Source organism: Onychomys torridus, chromosome 1 (genome assembly GCF_903995425.1).
Source record: "Onychomys torridus chromosome 1, mOncTor1.1, whole genome shotgun sequence".
NCBI lineage: Eukaryota > Metazoa > Chordata > Mammalia > Rodentia > Cricetidae > Onychomys > Onychomys torridus.
Window position 1 is genome coordinate 71,907,441 of NC_050443.1, and position 24,685 is coordinate 71,932,125.

Consider the following 24,685-nt stretch of genomic DNA (forward strand, 5'->3'; position numbering starts at 1 on the left):
TCTGCTGAGAACCCCTGAGTTCAAACTCCTGAACTATAAAAGATAAAGATTACAATAAAGTTATGAAATAAGTACTGTACTAACATACAAATCTGGTGTTTGGCATTTAATTACGTAAGTAAATTGATTTCTCAAAGGTGTACACAACACACACACAAATACAATATAATAACACCAAATTTACACATCACAGAAAAAAGATAAAACAAAATACAATTTTATAACATCTGGTAATAATAGTATTTTCTTTTTTTGTTTTTTTCCGAGACAGGGTTTCTCTGTTTAGTTTTAGTGCCTGTCCTGGAACTCACTCTGGAGCCCAAGCTGGCCTTGAACTCACAGAGATCCCCTGGCTCTACCTCCCAAGTGCTGGGATTAAAGGCGTGCACCACTACTGGCCGGCAATAGTATTTCTTTTAAGGAAATACAAAACTTATTTAACAGGCAGAATAATTTTTTGCTTTGTTTTGTTTTTTTTTTGAGATAGGGTTTCTCTGTAGCTTTAGAGCCTATCCTGGAATTCACTCTGTAGACCAAGCTGGCATTGAACTCACAGAGATCCACCTGCCTCTGCCTCTGAGCGCTGGGATCAAAGGCGTGTGACACCACACCCGGCAACAACTGTTTCTTTTTGGCTGTTTGGGTTTTTTTGTTTGTTTGTTTGTTTTTTGTTTTTGTTTTTGTTTTTTTAGTTTTTTGAGACAGGGTTTCTCTGTGTAGCTTTGTGGGGTTTTTTAATACAAATTACTGGAAATGAACAGAAGACTTGCAAAAAAATTGAGAATGCTTTAAAGATTCTTATTTTTTCAATGCAATCCCACTACTATAAAATGAATTGTCCTAGTAGAGTATCAGCTGTAGGAAAGGAAGTAAATTTAATCAAGGATAAATTCAGCAAGCAAATAAAAAGTCAGGTATCAACTGATAGAAAATATATTGTGTGGCCGGGAGTTAGTGGCACACGCCTTTAATTCCAGAACTCATGAGACAGAGGCAGGTAGATCACTGTGAGTTCAAGGCCAGCCTGGTCTACAGAGCAAGTTCCTGAAGAGCCAGTACTATACAGAGAAACCTATCTTGGAAAAAAAAAAAAAAAAAAGAGGGAATTCAAGGCCACCTGAACTACACAGTAAGATCCAGCTGGCATGACCTACAAATAAGACTTTTTTTTTTCTTTTTTCCCCCAAGACTCTTCTAAAACAAGAAGAATGCACAAGTACACAGATGACTATACACATCAATATGACTGCAATATATTTAGAAAGCAAGTAACAAGTTGGCTTTGTTGACATTAATATCAAGCCATTGTATGCAACTACAGTTAACTAAGTAAGTGGCAAAAATATAAAATTATAAAAGTATGTACAACATTTATTATCTCAGACTAAGGAAATGTTTAGTCAAAAAAAACAGTCTAAGAAAATCAGCTCTAGTGATTTCTTTAACACTTTAATCAGGGCTTGCCAGGTGGCGATGGTGCACACCTTTAATCTCAGCACTCGGGAGGCAGAGCCAGGCAGATCTCTGTGAGTTTGAGGCCAGCCTAGTCTATAGAGCGAGATAGAGGAATAAAGTTTATCAGGGCTCAATAGCTGTTCAGGGTAATGGAGGTCTGTAAAACATTGTATTAGCATTAAAAAAGAAAAAAGAATTCAACAAAAGTGCAGTTAAGGCCAGCAAGATGGCTCACTGGGTAAAGGTGGTTGCCAGGAACACTGATGATCCCTAGTATCCATCCACATGAGGAGAGAAGTGAGAGTCCCATGACTTTTCCTCTGCCTTCCACAAGCTCACCATGTCACATGCACACCAATAAACATACAAACATGCAAAATAAAAATGCACTCTTTTAAAGTAAAAAATAGCTCAGCAGCAGTTAGAGTGTTTGACTATCACACACAAGCCCTTGTTGAATTCCCAGTGCTGGAAACAATGAGCACACCTATAATCCCAGCATCCCATAGGTGGAGACAGGAGAATCAAGTTCAAAATCACCCTCTGGTACAGAATTCAAAAAATAGTCAAGGCTAAATGAGACCTTATCACAGAAAAAAAAGAAGGACTGAAGTACTTCCTGCTCTGCTCTTCCAAACGACCTGAGTTCAGTTTCCGGCATTCACAGGAGGCAGCCCACAAGGACTCCAATGTTCTGTGTCTGACCTCTGCAGGCACCCCACACACACAAAGACGGGTATACACACAAAATTAAAATACAATCTTTTTTGTTTTGTTTTTGTTTTTGTTTTTTGAGAGAGAGGGTTTCTCTATGTAGCTTTGTGACTTTCCTGGAACTCATTCTGTAGCCCAGGCTGGCCTCGAACTCAGAGATCCGCCTGCCTCTCTCTGCCTCCCAAGTGCTGGAATTAAAGGCGTGCACCACCACCACCGGGCTAAAATACAATCTTTTTTAAACAAAGTAAGTGTACATATACACAGAGGAAAGGAAGATATAAAGAGTAAAACTGCAATAGCTCAGTGTCTTGGAAGAACGCAAATTTCAACCCCAAAAAAACCTCTCATCCCACTTTCCTAATATATGTGTTGGAAGTACATTAAGAACTTATACCATAAAATACATTCGTAAAGCTTTCCCCAGTGGGGCTGGAGAGATGACTCAGTGGTTAAGAGCACTGACTGCTCTTCCACAGGACCCGGGTTCAATTCCCAGCACCCACATGGCAGCTCACAACTGTCTGTAACTCATTTCAGAAGGAACCCAATACCCAAGGCAAAACACCAATGCACATACAATAAATATAATTTTTTTTAAAAAAGCTTTCCCCAAATATTAGAAACAATTTTTAAAAAGTTAACTCAACCTTGACTTACCAGAGAATTTGAGCGCGGCCTAGACTACAACATTGTCTCAAAAATAAATTTACTTACCTACATATAATTACCACAGAATTTGAGGATAACTAAAATAGCTTACCTGTTGAGATGTCTGAATATTTCCGACTGACATTGGAGTAGGTAAATTGCCAAAGTTTCCAAACTGAGAACTCTGAAGATTCTTTTCATCAAAATAGTGTCCTGAAGCTCTGTTAAGGGGATTTGGGAAATTCTGGTTTCCAGGGCCATGAGGTCCATTAAAATTTGGTCCTTGAGGTGTATCAAATATTTGTTCATGTCTTTGGAACTGTAGTCCTTGAGAGGGAACATTAAAAGCATTGCCAGGTGGATCATTATATGGGCCAGTCTGATTGAAAGATTCAAGCCTTTGTGAAGGATGATTGTCAAATCGGGTACCTTGCAGACCAAGAGGAATATCAAATCTTGATGCTTGCTGGTGTTGTGGCCCATCGAATCTTTGAGGTACACTATCAAATCTTGGTTGAACCTGCTGTCCAGGTGGCCCATCAAATCTCTGTGGACCTGGCTGACCAGTTCTTTCAAATCTAGGACCTGGCTGGCCATGTAATCCATCAAATCTTGGCAAAAGTGATGGCTGACCTGGCTGTCCATCAAACCTTAAAGAGTGACAACCTTCAAATCTTGGACCACCTTGACCCAGAGGCCCTTCAATTCTCAGGCCACCTCCTGGAACAGGACCCTCAAACCTCATTCCACCTCCTTGTTGAACTAAAGGTCCTTCAAACCTGATCCCAACCCCTGGTTGGCCATGTGGTCCCTCAAACCTAAGGTTCCCACCTAGTTGATTATGTCCTTCAAATCTCATACCAGCTACAGACTGACCATGGGGACCCTCAAACCTCATTCCAACTCCTTGCTGTAGCAAAGGGCCCTCAAATCTGATAGCACCACCTGGCTGACCATGAGGCCCATCAAACCTAATTGCTGCCCCTGATGGACCATGACCCCCCTCAAATCTAAGTCCACCGACAGGCTGACCTCGAGGATTATCAAATCTAAGACTGCCCACAGGCTGTCCATGTGGGCCCTCAAACCTCAGACCACCCACAGGTTGACCACGATGTCCTTCGAACCTGAGACCACCCACAGGCTGACCCCCTGGTCCTTCAAATCGCAAACCACCTGTAGATCCCTCAAACCTCAGACTAGGTGAACCTTCAAATCGAAAACCGCCTCCTCCTCCTTGACCAATTGGCCCTTCAAACCGCAGAGGTGTTCCTACTGGTCCTGGAGGACCTTCAAATCTCAAAGGGCACCCACCTCCTAACTGACCTTGTGGTCCTTCAAATCTCATAGGGCCTCCTCCCCCCATTTGTCCTGGTGACCCATCAAACCGAAGAGAACCTGGTGTAGGAGGTCCATCAATTCTAGGGCTTAATTTATTAGGTCCTTCAAAAATCATCTTGGCTGGGCCATCTCGTGTCACAGATGGCCTACCAGGTCCATCAAATAATGGTCGGTCTTCAGCTAAAGCTGTAAGCCGCTGATTTGTATCAAGGCCAGCAAATCTTGATGCTGGGCCATCTACAAATGGTTTATCTGAATCTTCATATCTAGGTCGCTTAAGTGGAAAACGATCATTGAATGGAGATCTCTGCTCCTCTCGTACACCTTTTAAAAAGGAAAATAAATATTTTCACTAAAATTAAATTTACATCAAATTTTTTATAGTTATCTAACAACTTATCAAAAGATGTATTATCTCACTATATTATGGGTAGGGAACAGACAGACAGCAACAGTAGGTTAAGAAGATGCCCTTTTGATTCAGATATACCTAAGGTTAAAAAACTCCCATCCTGTCAAGATACTGTTATTTGACTTTGAGAGCAAGTTACTTAACATCTTTAGTTTTATTTCCTATTTGTAAAATTAGGATAATACATATTTCCTTGGGTTTTGTGAGGATTTAATCAAATTAAATATATAAAAAATAAAGACCTAGTGAAGTACCTGATATAACTGACCTTATAAATTAAGTCCCTTCCCTTTCATGAGAAGGTGGGGGAAAGGCAACAAGACACACGCACGCGCGCGCGCGCGCGCACACACACACACACACACACACACACACACACACACACACACACACACACACACACACACACACACACACACAGGAAGTCTGAACAGTGATAAGATCCAGCCCCACTTAGCTTGTTCATTTTCCCTTCACTGCTGTGTGATTCAATAGGCATAATCTCATTTAACTTTTTCTACCTTTAGCAGAGACTTGCTCGTCATGTCTTCTCCGGCCCTCATGGGGTGAAAGATTCTCAGCATAAGTACGACTCCCAGATATAGGAGAAAGACGTCTTGCTCTTTCACTAAATTGTTCTTTTCTGTCAAACTGTGCTCCACTATTCCTACTTGCATGTTTACTTTTGGATGGCTCACATTCTATTCCAGACAACAAGGCATCAGTCAAAGGGTAGTCAAAAATATCAGGATCTAAGAGATCAAGTCTTGGAAATGAATGCTGAACCTGTGTCCTTTTCAGTTTTGCTTTATGTTCATAGTAGGTTAATTCAGCATCAGATAAGAGAGGTTTCTTTTTTAATCCACCTTTATTTTCTTCTGTAGGACTATCCCGTACATTGCATCTATGTTTACCTTCTTGATACTGAAATAGCTGTCGAATTTGATGCACAACAACAAGGAACTCATCCTGTGTAATTTCACCAGAAGCTAAACGTTCACTCGTCTGCAGAGGAATGATGAAATGAAATATTTTAAATATAAAAAGTACAAAAACCTGAACAAAAGAAAATGATTACATGACATTAACCATAGTCACTACCTTTTGAAGTAATTCTCTTTTGCTTGCAAGGGTTAACTCTTTAGGAATCTGAAGATTGGCATCTACACTTAATCGATGTTGCTGCTTTGGAGTTCGAGGTGACAAGATTCCTTTAGTGCTTGACCAGCTCTCCCTATGCCTTAGATGAGGTGGTTTACTATGTTCATCACCCTGTTGTAAGCTGAAACAAGAGCAGTGTTACTTCAAAGTGTTTATTTAAAAAATAAAATTCCCAAGCTGTACTTAAGGATGCTTTAAGGATCTGGTTAAATAAAACAGGTACAAAAAAAAATTTTTTTTTGAAAAAGCAAGCCAAATCGAGTAAGAATTTTTGATTTTTAGAGGTTGAAGATTTGATTCAGGGAGGAATGGTTGGTTGTCTGGTATATGCAAAGTCCCAGGTTTGACTCCTAACAGGAGGAGCAGCAGCAGCAGCAGCAGCACCCAACCCCACGCCAACCCTGTCAAAAAAGATAACAAGCTGATGGAGTAGAATCATGAATTCGGGGACAGAATGGGCTAGCCAGCTAGCATGTTCCAGGCTAGGTGGGACTACATAGCTAGACCCTATAAAATCATTTAAAAACCAAAACCAAGGAACTTTGATTCTTGCATATAAACATATAACCTCAAATAGATGAGTAAGCCTTTCTAAACTCTCATGTTTCTATGAAATAGAAGGTATTTAACCCACTGGGTTGTTTTTTCACAAAAATAATTATAACATTCAATTAGTATCTTCTGATGTTTAAATTAAACTACCTTTAAAATGCATATTCTAAAGCCAGGAATAAAGTATCATACCTATAATCACAGCATTCAGGAGGCTAAGGAAGACTGCCATGAGATGGCGGCCAGGCTGGGCTACTTAGTGAGTTCAAGCTAGCATGACAGTATGAGAACCTCACCTTAAAAATAAAGTAAAAATACCAAAATAAAAATAATACATTTTGTATTTTACCAAAAACATCAGCAACATACCTTTTATTTTCTTCCCAACCAGATTTCCATCTTTTGGCAGACTTGGAACTTTGCCAATTCTCTATATTCTCCTTTGGTTCAGCACCTGACTTCATAGAATGTTGACTTGTAGTTTCTTGCGGCCGATCCTCATCCATCTTTTTCAGCCGTCTGGGATCTCGAACATCCTGCTTAGTACTTCTCTTAACATTTCTTTCTTCCCTAGAAGGTGGTGGGAACTCCTCCATATGTGACTGTTTAAGTCCTGACTGACGCATCTTTCCTGCTTTGGGGGCCAAAGTTGGAGACATACTTCTTTGCCTCCGTTTGGGTGACCTTCTATCTCTTCTCTTTGGGGAATGTATAATTGGTGACCGAGACTTAGGTGACCTCGATCTTGATCTCTTCCGAGTACTTGATCTCCCTGGTTTTGTCCCCTGTTTTTCCAATTCTTCTGTAACCATGTCCTGTTTTTGCACAATGCCATTTATGATTTTACTTCTACTTCCAATCAGTCTGTGTTCAGATGATTTCATATGCTCATCTTTATCCTTCTTTTCTGCAGTTTTTCTCTTTTCTTTTATATCTTCATCTTTGCCCTCAGCTTTATCCTGAAGATGCTTTTTTAATCGTGGATCTCTCTTATTCATATCAGACAACCTCATACTTTCAGATTCTTGATTTTTCAAGTCTTTTGGGTGGGATAATTTGTTTTTCAAAGGTGATGGTGATTTAGATTTAGATTTAGATTTAGAATCTAACTGGTCAAGTTCTTTCTTGGTTATTCTTTCACTTGATTTGCTTTTTTCTTGCTTGGATGAATTTAGTTTTTCAGAGGGTACAGTTTTACTTGTTTTAATATCAGACTGGTTTAATGTGTTCATTACAAATTCCTTCCTATGACTCTGCTCTTTGCCATGGGAAGAATGTTGGCTCATCCTGTTAAGACGGGGATCCCGGTTAGTTCCCTTCAAGTCTTGAATTTGTAAGGATGGACCCGGTCGGCTTTTGTCAGGTTGCACAGAAACCTGATGGGGAGTTTTAACAGCCATATTGGGAATTTGTGAAACATGTAATTTAGATGGTGCTGATCCAGGACCCAAGTTGGCCGTCTCTTGCTGAACACTAAGAGATACTGCCTGAAATACAAAATGTTCATGTTAAAACCATAACCCACGAAGAATATTTGATTACCTTTTGTCATTATATAGACTACAGTCAAGATTAGAACATTTTCAATAAATCTATTTACTCAATACTGCATTAACACTACACACTTTTTTGGGAGGGAGGGGAAGGGTGGTAAGGGTCTCACTATATAACCCAGGCTGGCCTAGAACACACAGACATCTGCCTATCTCTAGTTCCCAGTGCTGGAATTAAAGGCATGTATCACCAAGCATGGCAACACTCTACACTTCTAATGTATAAATATAATGAAGAGAGTCCAAGCACCTAAATGATCTTGCCTCTGACCAGCTCTTTACTCTGTATTCCAGAATATAATTTCTAATACAGTAATTCTTCAAAACTATCCAAGATTCTAAACCAGACTGTAGTTCAAAAACAACTGCATAACTAAACTCCAAATGCTCTGCACAAAAGGATTCTAATTAAACTTTGTCATAAAATGGTTTCTCTCAAAATGTTAACGATCTGGTAAAACTGTCTTCCTATACCTCAATCTTAGATACTAAGTTAAAAACTAGTCTTCCATGAGTACAAATACACATGCTCTCAGGTCTCTTTATATTTTTGTAAACTTTTAAGAATATGATTTGCTCATGAATTCACCACAATATACTTATTATTTTAGGAATAAAATATTAAATCCCTATTAAAACAACGGTAAAACAAAACCACAGTGCTACCCTGGTAAGAGTATATATTTGTTTCGTAGTGTTTTGAGACATGCTGCCAGGCTGGACTCAAACTTGCTATGTGACTAAGGATGATCTTGAACTTCTGATTCTCCTGCCTTTTGTCCCCAAGTGCAGATTACAGACTTCTGCCATCACACCTGGTTGGTTGTAATAAGGTAATATACCAACTAAGGTATATATATTTGCATCCTCCTAAGATAGCAATTTCATAAAAAATATTGAGAAACAGAATACAGTTTCTAAGCAAGTGTTTTATAAGGTTATAAAATATTGGCTTAATATCAATTTTTTAAATAAATAGGAAAAAACAATCATCAATGAAATATTCAAATGTGAATTCTATTAACTTCCCTATTAGAATGTTTAAAGACTTAAATGTTGGCAGGGCGGTGGTGGTGCATGCCTTTAATCCCAGCACTCAGAAGGCAGAGCCAGGTGGATCTCTGTGAGCCAGCCCGGTCTACAAAGTAAAATCCAGGACAGAAACCAAAACACCACAGAGAAACCCTGTCTCAAGGAAAAAAAAAAAAACAAAAACCTTAAATGTCAAATCTCCACTACTTACCAGTTGTGCCTTAGCTTGTTCTAACTCAAGCTCCAGCTTTTTCTGCTGAAGTTCTAACAACTGTTTTTGTTTTGCAAGTAACTGTTGCCTTATTATTTGTTCTTGAGTAAGATTCTTTTGTATATCAGGTACAATTGGAGGAGTGGAGATACTGGGGGAACTGACCACTGTGCCAGGTGTTGAAGACTCCTCAGGCTATAAGAAAAGATACTTTTTAAGCAAAACATATCATAGCTAAAACTGGCAAAGGTCAACAAAAAATTATCAATTTTACCTTACTATTATCCAAAGTCACAAATATCTAATCACACTTAAAGTACATGTGTACACTTGTGTGTACACACACACACACACACACACACACACACACACACACACACACTTAGGCATTTAAAATGGCAAATGTTACATAGTAAGACATGGTGATTACCTATATACATTTATTACTTATTCAAATTAAACTGATTCTAGTTTTAGTTTTTGGATAGTTTATAAAAGTTACCACTTGATAGTCAAATTGCACTAGCATATACACTATTCATATCAAGACTTACCGATTTATTTAAAAATTTCGGGTTCACATGGATGCTAGATGTATTCACATTAGGGGGCAGAGGTTTAATAGGCCAAGCAGGATCTAATGAATTGACTCTGACATCCAAGGCATAAAGTTTCTTCAAAGGGAATATTTCATCCCATGTTGAACGTAATTTAAATAAACTTTTTCTAGTATTTTCATCCACCTAGAACAACAGAACAATTCTCTGGCTTGTTAAGTTACTATAGAATGTTATGTATATTAAGTATAAAGCCACCTGCCACTTCACAAATAGTGTCCATTTATACATAAATATCAAAGACTTATTAAAGTGCATTTGATTATTAAAGTTAAGAAAATTACTTCTCAAAAAAAAAAAAAAAAATCGGAAAAGTACTTATCTAACAGACTTCAAGCAAGCAACCAAGCAACTTTTTTATGTTTTTAAAAACAGTCTCCACATTTTAGGGCTTGATATAATATTCCTAATAAACTCACTGGATTAAAAAACAAAGCCAGAAAATAGTTTACCTGATGGCCAATTCCTTGCTTAGTAGCATACAGTCAAAATAGTTAAAATGACCTAACCAATTTGATGCAACATACCCTATAATCTATTGGGTACAGAAGACATCCTCGTAATTTTAATTCACAAAATCCCAGCCAAGAATGGACATTATATAACTTGCTTATTCATATTGTAATGGATACAATTAATTTTTAGAAAACAGGAAAACCTAATAACTTGGTAAGACAAGTTTTTTAACTCCCGTCTTTTTACCTACATTAATGTCTTTAGAGAATATATTTATGAGGTCATTTTTCTTAACTGAAATAAAATTAAAAGTTAGATTGTGTAAAAGTATGACATCAAACCTCCAAATAATTGGAACATACTGAAACTGAAACCAAGTTAAGTTGTCCTAAATTACTTATTGCACAGAGGGCTATCCTTAGCCACAGGTAATTAGTACTTAGCAAAGAGCTACAAATATTCATACTACTGGTACTTTTTAGCAATATCTGAAACACAGCTTTCCAAACTATTCTTCTACACTCTTTCTATCCCAATAAGATCTAATGTGGTTTTTCTATTAAAAGAGAAAAAAAAAAACCACAACTGCCTAATTCTACCATTCAGACAGCTGTTAAGGTATGTCCTATAACAAGTGCAACTAATAAAACATAACACCAACTACAAGTTATTGTTAGAAAAGAATCTTTAAACCTAAATACCTTCAAGGGCCCTTCTGCTCAATGTGACGGAATTATCTCAGAAAACTCCTCCTGTTAACTACCAGTTACAATGTCTCAATGGTACATAAAATTTCTAGCAGTGGACACTAACAAACATTTCTCCCAAACACTAGAGAGGAATAAAGATATTTCAAATAATAACCTAAAGCAATTAACTTGTTCACCATCCATACATCTCTGTAACTCACACTTTAACAACGTAACAATGCCCAAAGGGCATTTTGGGGAATAACAGGAACCATAGACTGAGGCACGCTGGAGGATTATGCTTCCTACTCACGAGCACTAGACATTTAAACAAGAAAAAACTAATACTCTGGAAGCTATTAGCTTTTTGTCCATACTCTATAAACAGCTTCACATGACCAATATTCACATTTCGATAATACACAATTCTAAAAGTTAATCAAAGTATATTTGATTGAATTAAACAGCATGTTTTAAGACTCAAAAAAATAAAAGACAAAAAACAAAAAACAAAACAAAAAAAAAACTACATTTGCCATTTTCCTTGAAAAGGCACTCAACAATAAATGTTCTGGAGAAGGAAACATTCCACCACCCAAGAAAACCCAACACAAGACAAGTATTTATTTAATCTGGAACACATTATAAAAATTCAAATGTTTCTAAATATATATATGTATGTATGTATGTATATATATATATACCTTTTCAAACACACAAATAAATGTTGCAACTAGATTTTTAGTAAAGGCAGTGAGATACTCTCTTCCAACGTTTTTCACGATAGAATCCATAAGGTACATAACAGGAAGCTTCTCTGAGGAAGGAGCCTAAAGTATAAAAAAGAAACTGAGAAGTTTAGTATAGTGAATTGCCACCAAGGAATTACTTTTAAAAGTGTTTTTAAGCCTATAATACAGACCTCTAGTTTTGTTGGTACAAAATGCTTTTGATTATGTTAACTTTATAAGCCTAAGTGTTCAAGTACTTGTTTTTAGTTGTGCATTAAAAAAGTTCAGAATTAAAGAAAAACCATAACCTCTAATACTTAATACTCAACTTAATTTCAGGTGCATGTAATAAAAAGGCCTGTGTTCAAAATGACATTACAAGGAGAGGAAAAATACTTTCTGTAATCCAAGTGTCAGCTTTGATACCTGTGTTTATGTTGTGCTGGTTTCACTGGGTAATTTTATATGTTAAAGTCTATAAAGCTTTGTTACCTATAAAATCATTGATTACTTCCTATAATCCAAATGAAGAATGAAACTAAACACACTTCACATAAGAAGTCAATGGCAAGACGCTTAAAACTTGCACACGGAACATGCAGAAGTGCAAGCTTGTTATTGATACAAGAAAAACTGGACAGAGGAGCCGAAGAGTCATGTCAGTCAGGTTCAACTTGACTGGAAACCTGGATGTCCTGAAGATTTTCTTCACAGCATGGACTGTCGTCGAAATTTTTCTCCTCTTACATGCACAAACCAGGGATTCTAAATTTGAGCCATTGTGGTGATGCTGATAAAGGTACCAGTCCTTCCAAGGTAAAGCTGCCCCGGGTGAACTGCAAAGCCTACCCACCACTGGCTTTTAGAAGGCACAGCAAGCTTCCAGAAAGCATCAGCAGGTTCACAGACTTGTTGAGGAGCACTAAGACATGCCATATAAGCTGTTAACTGACTCCACAGGAGTACTCATTTCAGAAAAAAAAAACTTAAGTGAATCCCCAACTGCCCACCCCACATGTATGAATCTAACTGAACACTTACCCATCCATAGCTACCTGTAGCTAGAAGCAGGCACACACTCCTGTGGTATGCAATGCCATGCTTCACAAAACCAATTGCCCTGGCAAGTGTGTGGAAATGCTCTTGCTTATGATATCACCTTTACAACCAGAGTTGACTAAAGAAACATTTGAATAACTCTGTATGAAAACCTTAGGTGCTAATAAAAGGGTTCACAAGGCCACTGTGTGCGGGCAAACTATTAAGTACCAACATGTCAAATGCTTTATTGCTGTGTCTTCACCTTATGTCTTGTTTTATACCATTTAAGTAATTATTGTACTTAGGAAGATAAACAGGCTCTTTTAACACCACAATCTGTTCAAGAGGCTAGTGTTTGGTTGTACAAGGGAAGTCCTATGTAATACTTTTTCGCTACTGCTATCTTATGGGAAGAGTGAAATTAAGTGTGAGTCCATTAGTTTAGTATTGCTGAGATGCTAAAGAATAAGGACACAAGCATATACTTCCAGAAACACAAAACCAAGCCAGCTGCTACCAAATGACGGCAAACCCTCCCCTCACCCCCAACCCAGGTTAAGATTCTTTCCCAAAGTGACCTTTACGTCTTCTACTTAGTCTGGCTTCACAAAAATAACCAGGAAACGTGCTCAAAAACTTCGAGCTGTCTTTTACCAGCAAATAGTCCACCTATTTTCACCACTTTGTGTAACAAAATACACAAATACAAGTTTTATGAGGTCAATATATTCTGCAAGTTTTCAGTTCTCCAAGGTCTTGCAGATCCCTTAAGAACCAGTAAGAAAGCTGTCTCCTTTGAGTGCACTTGGAGCTGCTAACTATTAGGTGCTGTGAATATCATTATCCAAAATATAGTTTGGAAACTTTGGTTATGAATCTAATGTTAAGTCTTCAACAAGGCAAAACTACATTTTCTCTGACAATATGTATGTGGTTATCAACAAAAATCTGAGTATGAGGAGCACTTCCTTCTTAAACCTCATACTTTAAAAACAGCTGTTTCACAGGCATTCAACAGGAAAAGGTGAATGGAGACTTGTTTTAGCTGTCAAAATGAACATGATAAATTTGTTGAGCCCTTAAGAAAAAAACAAAGAAAAAAAACCAAAAAACCTTTCCCCCTCTTTAAATAAGGTATGAAAGGACCACGTGAAACCGTGTATCTTGTGAACTGATGGACCTAAAGAAGAATGAACCCAAGTCACTTAAAGACTTTTGTTTAAAACACACAACCACGTAAGTAAAAATTCTTGGAAACAGATTCTACACCTTACAAAGGTAAATAAAAAAGACAAATACATATTTTATATGTTTTATTCACAAATTTTATAATACCAGTCACACATTTCAAAACCATTTATTAGAGTCAGACTACTCAGTTTTACACTAGACAGAAACCGTCTCTAAACAATATATTGGTGGTTGTTGTTAAAGTGGCCTTTTAAAAGGGGTTCACTCTGCTAAAAGGAGGCTCATCCTGATAACTGCAACACTAACAACTAGAAAAAAAACTAAACCTTAAATACAAGCTTGAAAAGTAACTTAAAACGTATTAATTGGGAAGCGGTTAAGATTCATTATAACTAAGTTTAACAGTAACTTTACTTAAATGACATATCGCTCCCACATAAATCCCCAGAAGAGGAAGACCACAGGGAAATAGAAGGTGGCAAAGGACCACTTTGGTCAAGGGGTGAAGAAAAGCAAGCTTCACTATCAGGGAAGGGGGAAAGGAGAGAAAAGGAAGAGGAGGGGCTGAAATTTCCAAAGAAACTCCAAGTATTTGCTACCCACTGGGGCAATTCTAAACCTACAGGTTGGATAAGATCTTCCTCTCACACCCAAACCCCACCCTCTGCTCAATTTCCCTACCACTGGGGCAAATCAGACCCTCCGAGAGGAGAATAAAAGTTTGATCTAACATCCCCCACCCCAAAATGGGGCTGACGGGTGTGAGCAGCTGCCTGGCTGGCAGGGAATGGATTCTCCTCTCTTCCCTTTCGCATCATGTGCTTTGCAGGCGCCATGTTGAGCTAACAGGCCGCTGCTCCACTCGGGGCCAATTCCCTATACCCAACCCACCAGACAGCTCGCTCCCAGGTCCCCCTTCACCTCCTTCCAACCCCAACCCACAGAGCACAATTCCCCAAAAGGACACTAAGGGAAAGCCCCTCCCCACCTTCCCGGGGGGCTTGAGATGGTTTGTTTTAACTCTTACTCTCCCAAACCACAAACTGCCTCTAAGTGTTCCCGGATCCGAAAGGGCTGTCCCCAGAGCGTGCGAGCGTGGGGACGTACTCCGAGGTGGCCTAAATAGGGAGTTGGTAAGCGGAAACGGGGCTCCACCCTGCATCCTCCCCGCTCCCTCCCCGAAAGAGGCCCACGCTCCCAGCCAGGGCCAAAGACCAAGCCCGAGTCGGGGGTGGGGGGTTGGAGAGGAGGAACTCCGTTCCCCCTCTTCGGATGGAAGCGAGACCTGGGATGAGGCTGACACTAAAATCAAGGAGTATTAGAAGAATAGTAGGCTGCGGGGTGTATAAAAACCTTGGCGGTTTGGGCCTCGATGAGAGAGACGATCTCCTTGGCGAAGGGCAGGTTCTCCTCGGCTAGAATGGTCAGCATATTGATGTGCGGTTTGCTATTGAAGGTCAGGTCTTCCAGCGACGACTGATAATCCCGACAGGCGTCCTCCCGGGCCCCCGCAGCCCCGGCCTCGGCCGGCGTCTGCTCTGACATTGCGCCGCGGCCCCCCTCCGAGGTCCGCCGCCGCCGAAGCTGAAGCCGCTCGACACCCCGCCTCCCTTCCGACGCCTCGGCCTCGCTCCCCGGGTCTCCGGCGGCTGCGGCTTCACCACATGCTGACCGCGGAGGGGGGATGGGGGACGACCCAGGGGGAACCTCGGGGAAGAAACGCCGCAGCCTCACGGGGAATCTCCGTCCACTTCCAGCCGCCGCCGGGGCTCCTTTCTCCACAGACACAAAATGGCGGCGGCAGTGGCGGCTCCAGCTCCGAAAATGTCTGTGTTCCCAACCGCTGCGTCGTGCGAAATGAACTAGGGGAGGGGAAATGTGCGGTAAAGGGGCGGGGCCGTTGGGAACACCGGGCGGGATTGGCTGGCCCGCGCGTGTCACAGGCCCCGCCCCCGGCTCTTCCGCAGGACGTCCAGGCGCCGCCTTCTTCCTCCGCCCCGACTAGGTTTTCGCAGCACCTCCCGCTCGGAGGCGCGGTGCAAAGGACGGTCGGCTCTCATTGGCCAATTCGTAAGGGACTGTTCGGTCATTTGTTACCATAACAACCCACCCAAGGAAGCCAATAGAGGGCGGCTGTTCCCGAGGACCGGCCCAACCAGTTTAAGAAAGCTCCACCAGGCCCCTTTCGTCCCTCCTCTGCACTCCTCCAAGCACAGGGCGGCCCCGTCAATCATCCCTCCTCCCGCCTGCCACTGCGGTGAGGGCGGGGGATGGAGTGAGCTGGGCGGGGGATGGAGTGAGCTGGAGGAGCCGAGGCCTCCGAAGCAGGCCAGTTGGTGGCCTCAGTCTCCGGTGCTCCCGGGAGCCTGGGCGGGGCGGGCCAGCTGTTCCTCCCGCTTTAAGGCGAGGGCGGAGGTGCCTGGCCCACCGGAACCCAGACTGGAGTAACTCCTGCAAGCAGCTTCCCTCATAAAAGCACCTAGACAGGCTTGCAGGAGTTGAGTCCCCAGGAAAATGTTTTTATTAAGAGGTGCTTTGTGAGAAAGGTGATCCCCAAGGAGTTGGAGATCTTTTGAGGAAGTCACATTTCTGGAAGGATATTCATAATAACAACACCCAGCCCCAAGCCTAATAGCGCTCATCTCTTAATCTGCTTCACTTCTAAATGACCTTAGAATACAATATCTGAGCCTGGCTTGGTGGCTCAGTCCTTTAACCCCAGCATGAGGAGGCAGAGGAATGTGGAACTCTGAATTCGAGGCCAGCCAAGTTCCAGCCCAGCCAGTGCTACATAGCAAGGCCTTATCTCAGAGACCAAACATGTGCCACCAGGCAATGAGGGTACACGCCTTTAATCCCAGCAATTTCGAGGCAGAGCCAGATGGATCTCTTGTGAGTTCGAGGCCAGCCTGGTCTACTGAGCGAGCTCCAGGACAGACATCAAAACCACGTAAAAACACCCTGTCTTGAAAAACAAAAACCAAGTGTGGTGATACTATATTTGTAAAATGTGATTTTATTTGTATATTAATAAAGTTGCCTTGGGGTCAGAGCAAGCCATAGCAGAAGCTGGGCGGCAGTGGTAGTGGTGGTGCACGCCTTTAATCCCAGCACTTGGGAGGCAGAGCTAGGCTGATCTCTCTGTGTGTTCAAGGATACAGCCAGCATGGTGACATATGCCTTTAATCTCAATACCAACCATAGAAGAACTGGAGGTCTGTACAGACAGGCAGTGAAGAGGAGGTTATGTGGCTGGGTTTACAACCAATGAGAAAGCAGAACAGAAAGTCTATAAAAAGAAAACACACACAGAAGTAGCTCTCTTGCAGAGAGAAAAGACAGCAGAAGCAGTGAAGGGTAAGGTTTTCAGCTCTTGCTCTGACCTCGTGGCTTTTAACTATGCAGTTGGCTGTGTTTCTTATTTAACAAGACAGTTACATCTACAACCAAGTATGTATTTAATCCCCGAGCTCAGAAGGCAGAAGCAATCTGATCGCTGAGTTCGAACTAGGGTGATGAAGAGAGACTCTACCTCAAAACAACAACAAAAATAAAATAAATAAATAATACACTATCTGACCTGGCGGTGATAGCCCATGCCCTTAGTCCCAGCACTTGGGAGGCAGAGGCAAATCACTGAGTTTGAGGCCAGCCTTGTCTACAGAGAGTTCAAGGACAGCCAAGGCTGGCTACACTGAGACCCTGTCTTGAAAAACAAAAACACCACCACAGAATCTGAGATGGCTCAGTAGTTAAGAGCACTGGCTGCTCTTCGAGAGGACCAGAATTCCATTTCCAAGACTCACCCACAAGGTAGCATATAAATATATAACTCCAGTTCCAGGAGATCTGATGCCCTCTTCTGGCCTCTGAGGCCACCAAACATGCCATGGTGTATGTACATATGTGCAGGCAAAATACCCATACACATAATAAATTTTAAAAAGTAAAATTTACCTGTCAGTTTGTTTTGAGGGTTGAAATAATTATGAGTCACAATAAAACAACCTTTTTTTTAGCACTCTTGTTATTTCTAATACTGTGCCTTAGTTTGAAAGGCTGAGTTCATTCACCCCCTTCCTGGACTTTTCTCCAAGAAATAACCTAGGCCAAGGCAAGAATAAAGCCCCTTAGGTAAGCGAATTAAACTACTGATGAGATGTATGTGTAGAGAACACTTAACTCGGGATAATCAATCAAAGCACAGAGTTGAGTAAAATGATTTCACTTGGTTTCTTCAGCACTGCTTCCTCGCTTCATCACTAAACATTGTTTGACTTCTGTCAGTTTGCTTTCTAGTATGTGAAAAAAAGTGTTAATTTTCATTTCATAATGTATTACAAAGATGGGATGAAATGTGTATTTGAACCCACAACTCCACTTGCAACAGTGCAAAACAGGTTGTGGCCGTTGTGAGGATGTTGCTAAGCTTGCCTGGTTTTCAAGTTCTAACTCAAAAAGCCTAACATTATTTTCCCCATCCTATTCTTCTTTGATTACCAGTTCAAGCCCTAAGCATGCTTTCCTGAAACTGTGGGCTTTCTCCCTGTTTTCCATAAAGACGACCCCATTTCTACTTTGTGCAGCTGTTGAAGACTTCCATTGCTGGATCTGCCTGCTTTCTTCTTCCTTTCTTTCTCTTTTTCTTTCTTGTTTTTTCTGGCCTTAAACTCACAGAGATCCACCTGCCTCTGCCTCCCAAGTGCTGGGATTAAAGGCATGCGCCACCACTGCCCAGTTCTGCCTGCTTTCTTGGACCCTAATTCAAAGGCAAAGCTATCTGTTTCTCCTCTCCACCTCCCTCCTTCAAGGTGCTGCCAGGATTTACATCTTACCATCTCTGTGGTTTCCCCTCACACTATAATAAAATGGTCCTCAAGCTTTAAAAAAAAGATTAATTAAACACATGAGAAATAAAGTGCATAGAAGCATATTCATTCAGTATGATTTAAGATAAAAACAAATTGAAACCAGGTAACTGTCAGCTGGTACAGGACAACTTAAGTTATCTACATGTGTGCAATTGAATAGCAGCTATCAAGCCCTTTCGTGTCAGGACTGTGTTACACTCTTAAATACTATTAAGAACTCCAAGCCGGGCGATGGTGGGGCACGCCTGGAATCCCAGCACTTGGGAAGCAGAACCAGGTGGATCTCTGTGAGTTCAAGGCCAGCCTGGGCTACAGAGTGAGTTCCAGGAAAGGCACAAAACTACCCAGAGAAACCCTGTCTTGAAAAAACAAACAAAAAACAAAAAAGAACTCCATATAGCTTTAGTTATATAGATTGCATTTGTTAATATGTTTGTCATTTAAAATAATAGGACTGGAGAGATGGCTCAGCAATTAAAAGCACTTGTTGCTCTTACAAAGGACATGGGTTTGGTCCTCAGCACCCACATGGTGGCTCACAACCATTCATAACTCCAGTTTCAAGAGATCCAATTCCCCCTTCTGACCTCTTGAATACCACGTATGCAAGTGGTACACAGACATACATGTAGACAAAACACTTACATATGTAAAATAAAATAAACAAAATGGCAAACATTTATAATGTTAATATAAATAATGTTGTTTTTGAAAATTATACTTGGCCCAGCACTTGGGAGGCACAGGGAGACAGAACTCTGAGTTGGAGGCAAGCCTGGGATACATAGTCAGACCCTGTCTCAAAAATAAAACAAAAAACTAACAATTATATTTTCTAAAAGATCAAGAAAAAAATCAACGAGAAAAATCTCAGAGTTTTGTTTGTTATTTCCCCTGGTTTTTCAGGACAGGGTTTCTTAGTATAGCCCTAGCTATCCTGGAACTTGCTCTGAAACTGGCCTTGAACTCAGAGATCAGCCTGCCTCTGGCTCTCCAGTGCTGGAATTAAACATATGGGCCACCACTGCCCAGGTTTTGTTTTGGGCAAATCTCTTCCCTGTCTAGCTTAATAAAAGCCAGCTGAGTTCTTGGATTCACTTCTGCCTTTCCTCTGGCCCAGTTAACAGTCAAGCCGCTTCTGGAAAACTCCATGATACAGCAATGAAAAAGAGAGAGAAAATAATTTCTTAGAGTTGTTGGGAAAATAACTCTGTCTTACAGCTCTCTTGTCATTTTGAGAACTAGTACATTGGAATGCTTTGTGTCTTTTTTTCTTTTAAGACAAGAGATTCTTGGCTAGGAAGTGTTGACACACAACTTTAACCCCAGCACTCAGGAGATAAGAGGACAGCCTGGTCTACAGAGTGAGTTCCAGGACAGCCAAGGATACATAGAGAAACCCTGTCTCTAAAACAAACAAACAGAATAATAATAAAATAAAAAGAAGCTCTTTGTGTGCTATTCTAGAAGATTTTTTTTGTTCGTTTGTTTTGTTTTGTTTTACAAGACAGGGTTTCTCTGTGTAGCTTTGGTGCTGTCCTGGATCTCACTCTGTAGACCAGGCTAGCCTTGAACTCACAGAGATCCACCTGGCTCTGCCTCCCGAGTGCTGGGATTAAAAGTGTGTGCCTCCACCACCCAGCTCAATTTACTCTTATTAGAATGATAATAATTATGGAGCTAAGAAAACATAAATCTTAGAATATGTCCAATTCCACCAGGCAGTGGAGAGCGTCAATCAACTGAAGAATTACAGAATTCATAAAGCCAAATCAGCATAGACTTTACTTTTAGAAAATTTAATGTTAGCCATGGGCTTGAAACAGGTTTTGCTGCTTATCAATAAACTCCAAACTCTCAGGACTTTATAACCAACATTGTTTTCTTCTTCTCTGGGTCCGTGGGTTGCTGTGGCTCTGCTGGGTTGGGCTAGAATCAGATGGGCTTGACTCCAGGCTGCTGATTAGGTTCAGGTGTACGCCACAAATTTCCTCATTCTCCTTGGACCAGTGGCTACGTGGGACATGTTTTTCTCATGAAGGGTCACAGGAATTTGAAAAGTAAGTAGAAACGTAAGATGGCCCTCCAGGTCTTGGCCTGACATGTTTGTCATTTGGGCCCATGTATCTTTGACCAAAACAAATTACAAGGCCAAACACATCAATATTTGGGAAGAGGGGGTAATGCTTCTGCCTTCCTTAGAAGAGATTATATGATAAGGACAAGATACAGGATTCTACTAAAAAAAAGTCCTGAAGCACTTGTGATTTAATCTACCACAGCATCAAAACATTCTCACAGAGTGATGCCCCTGGGTTTCTGCATCCCACTAAATGAATTCTTTTTTTGTTTGTTTTGTTTTGTTTTGTTTTGTTGTTTTGTTTTGTTTTGTTGAGATGGGGTTTCTCTGTGTAGCTTTGCACCTTTCCTGGAACTCACTCTGTAGACCAGGCTGACCTCAAACTCACAGAGATCCACCTGGCTCTGCCTTCTGAGGCACTAAATAAATTCTTGTCCATAAAAGTTCTGTTGAAGCGGATGGGAATGAAGGTTAACTGTGGTCTTCTGGGATGGGTAAAAATAGAGTATCACAAATCAGCTCCATATTGGATGAACATGTATATATTTGGCCTTTCAAGCCTTATTTGAAGGAGAAAGGCACAAGACATTGGCGGCGGCAGCAACGAGTTGGTGACAGGGTGAGCTAGGCCTTGTCCTGACTCCATGCTGCATTAGCCTGTTAAGTGTGACAGACCAATGTGCCTTCACCAGCACACATCAGTCATCTTGGGGCATGGAACGATCCACTAGCAGGTTCGGTTCTGTTTTTCTATGGTGCTGGGGATGAAACTCAGGGTCTCATCCTAAGCAATTGTTCTTCCAACTGAGCTGAAGCTCCAGCCCCCAACCACTAGGGTTTTTGCTGTAGCAGAGCATAATACTGAAGATTAGGCCATGGCACAGCCAGCATCTTAGCTACCTATCCCTCGACATGATGGCAGAAGAGACCCCTGTTATACACAGAAGCTATATCCTTCAAAAGATTTGAATTCACAGGTGAAACAAAGGTAAAGATTCACTTGTCTTTAACAACTTAAATTCACTAATTGAATTAAATGATAGGTCCCATCACAGGACAGACCATGTGAGGCTGGAAGTTGCCAATCTCCATGGCTGTTTAAAACAGGTCTAGAAGCCATCAATTAAACATTAAACGACATGATAAGGGGCTAGAGAGATGGCTCAGCAGTTAAGAGCACTTCCTGCTTACTAGAGGAACCAAGTTGGGTTCCCAGCACCCGTGTCAGGCAGCTTACAACTGCCTATAACTCCAGGTCCTCTTCTGCCCTCCTCCAGGACAAACACAGAGTGCACATATACATACAGAGACATACACACAATACACGCAAATAAAAAAATGAGTCTTGAAAAAAAGACATAAGGAGGCAGTGTGACCCAAAATCAGAAGAAAAACAAAATCAGTAATAGTAGACACTACAGATAGAATTTAAAATAACATATATGGATATTAAAAAGCCATAAAAGATGGGCTAACACAATCTGAGAAGAGATGAACAAATAAATGGCAAGACAAAGAATTTCAACAGAGATGAATCTGGAAGGAAAGAAGTAGGAAGGGAAGCAGGGAGAGACAGAGGTAATAAATAAAAGAAAACTCAAAAGTTAAAAATATAAATTAGGGGCCTGAGAGATGGCTCTGCCATTAAAAGCAAAAATGGCAAAGAGCAAACATTCCCATGGTTTGGCATGGATATTGGCAGAACCTTGGTTAAATGGTTTACTTTGAAGCAAAGAACAGGAGAGGAAGAGGAGGAAGTGGAGGACCTGAAGAGCATGCACAAGTATTTGACTTCTAATACTGCTTGCAGCAAAACTGGGATCCAAAACACCTACCTGGAACTGAAAACCATGACCATGTGGGTGCAAAGGGAACCTGCACTCCATGTGTGCCCACCTGTGCCCACCTGTGTCATGCACACGATCACTCAGATAGACAGCAACTAGAACTTCTGCAGACTTCACACCACCCCCTCTGCCACGGAAGGTGGAGCTTTCCAGTCTGAGGAGAACTTCAGAATGAGTGCAGACTTGCAATTGCATACACTGGACTGTTTGATTCAATTCAGAGCCTGCTTTAGTTGACTTGGTTGGCTTAAAGGGTAAGACAAAATGTTACTAGTTTGAAAACCCCACAAATCCTGAGCTGTATCAAAATAAACAAACTTAGGCTCAGGTCTCAGCATTCTAGACGTGTACTCCAGGGGTAACTACAGAAGAGTTGTGGGACCAGTCTTGGACATTCCTAAGCCTGAGCTGCCTGCTGCTGGTTGTGAGACTGTTGAAAAGCTCAGCCCGGTAATGGTGGGAAACGTCTTTAATCCCAGCACTCGGGAGGCAGAGGCAGGCGGAGCTCTGTGAGTTCGAGGCAGATCCGTCTGCCTCTGCCTCCCGAGTGCTGGGATTAAAGGCGTGTGCCACCACTGTCTGGCTTGTTTTTGTTTTAAGTGCAACATGGCCAAATCCACCAGTTTTATACATCAACTTTGAAAAGTATGATATTTAAGAGGGGCCTGAAATGAAAATGCTGTTAATTTTTCACCTGTGCTTACCAATCAGTATGGTAATTTTAATTTCATTTAGTCATTAGTCTAGAAAATTTTTGCTTTCACCTATATTTTTTATGATGTTTCATGACTTGTTGGTGTCAAATGAAACCACAAACCAGGCATGTTGCACTGTGAACCCTTCATTTATTCTTTTTTCTATATGTGTGTGTGTGTGTGTGTGTGTGTGTGTGTGTGTGTGTACGCGCGCATTCTGGTTCTTTTTAACATTTTTTTTTTCTAAAGATTTATTTATTGATTATGTACACAGTGTTCTGGCTGCATGTGTCCCTGCAGGCCAGAAGAGGGAACTAGATTTCATTATGGATGGTTGTGAGCCACCATATGGTTGCTGGGAATTGAACTCAGGACCTCTGGAAGAACAGCCAGTGCTCTTAACCTCTGAGCCATCTCTCCAGCCCCACATTCTGTTTTAATGTCCTATGACAAAATGCCCTTCCCTCATGTATTAGTCAGGGTTCTCTAGATTCACAGAACTTACAGAATGAATCAATGAATGTCTTACAGGCTCCAGTCCAACAATGGCTAGTTGTGAATGGAAAACTTCAAGAATCTAGTAGTTGCTCAGTCTCAGTCCCACGAGGCCGGGTTTTCCAGCTGCTCTTCTGTATATGTTGGAATCTTGAAGAAGTAGGCTCCAATGTCAGTGAAGGAACGGATGTGCTAGCAAAGCAAGGGCAAGCAGGTGAAAAATGAAGACAATCCCTTCCCTCTTCCATTGTCCTTGTACAGGCTTCCAGCAGGTGTGACACAGATTAAAGGTGTGCTTTGCACTCTCAAGATCTGGATCACAAGTGTGCCCTCCATTTCAGGATTGTAGTTCATTCCAGATATGGCCAAATTGTCAACCAAGAATAGCCATCACACCCTGTTTCTGTCCCTTAATGGTCTACCTTTTGTTTTGTTTTGTTTTGGTTGTTTTGTTTTTGTTTTTATTTTTGTTTCTTTTTATTATTAATTTTTTTTATTCATTTTACATACCAATCATAGACACCCCCTCTTCCCTCCTTCCACCCCTCCAGCCTTGCCCCCTACACCACCCCCCTTTGTTTTTGTTTTTTGAGACAGGGTTTTTCTGTGTAGTACTGGCTGTCCTGGAACTCACTCTATAGACCAGGCTGGTCTCAAATTCAGAGATCAGCCTGCCTCTGCCTCCTGAGAACTGGGATTTAAGACATGTGTCAACACCACTGGCAAGGTTTTTTATTTTGTTTGACTTTTTTTTCCCCTTTGAGACAGGGTTTCTCTGTGTAGCTTTGTGCCTTTCCTGGAACTCACTCTGTAGTCCAGGCTGTCCTCAAACTCACAGATCTGCCTGTCTCTGCCTCCCATTGCTGGGATTACAGGCATGCACCACCACT

General features: G+C 41.2%; 1 protein-coding gene and 1 pseudogene across 2 annotated transcripts in view; one reads left to right on the forward strand and one right to left on the reverse strand.

Moving 5' to 3' along the window:
• Pcf11 (PCF11 cleavage and polyadenylation factor subunit) overlaps positions 1 to 15,655 on the reverse strand; it is a 28,507-nt gene extending 12,852 nt beyond the window's left edge. Inside the window, exons 1-8 of one of the 2 annotated variants that reach the window (XM_036186502.1) lie at positions 15,161 to 15,655; positions 11,549 to 11,674; positions 9,637 to 9,825; positions 9,083 to 9,277; positions 6,656 to 7,773; positions 5,675 to 5,855; positions 5,095 to 5,578; positions 2,933 to 4,485 (exon numbers count right to left, since the gene is read on the reverse strand). In XM_036186502.1, coding sequence (XP_036042395.1) covers positions 2,933 to 4,485; positions 5,095 to 5,578; positions 5,675 to 5,855; positions 6,656 to 7,773; positions 9,083 to 9,277; positions 9,637 to 9,825; positions 11,549 to 11,674; positions 15,161 to 15,352 — 4,038 coding nt within the window. In that variant the 5' untranslated portion in view covers positions 15,353 to 15,655. The remainder of the gene's footprint in view (positions 1 to 2,932; positions 4,486 to 5,094; positions 5,579 to 5,674; positions 5,856 to 6,655; positions 7,774 to 9,082; positions 9,278 to 9,636; positions 9,826 to 11,548; positions 11,675 to 15,160) is intronic. The other variant, XM_036186510.1, reaches the window with a different exon arrangement.
• On the forward strand, positions 15,472 to 24,083 carry LOC118573818 (annotated as a pseudogene).
• Positions 24,084 to 24,685: the final 602 nt, after the last annotated feature.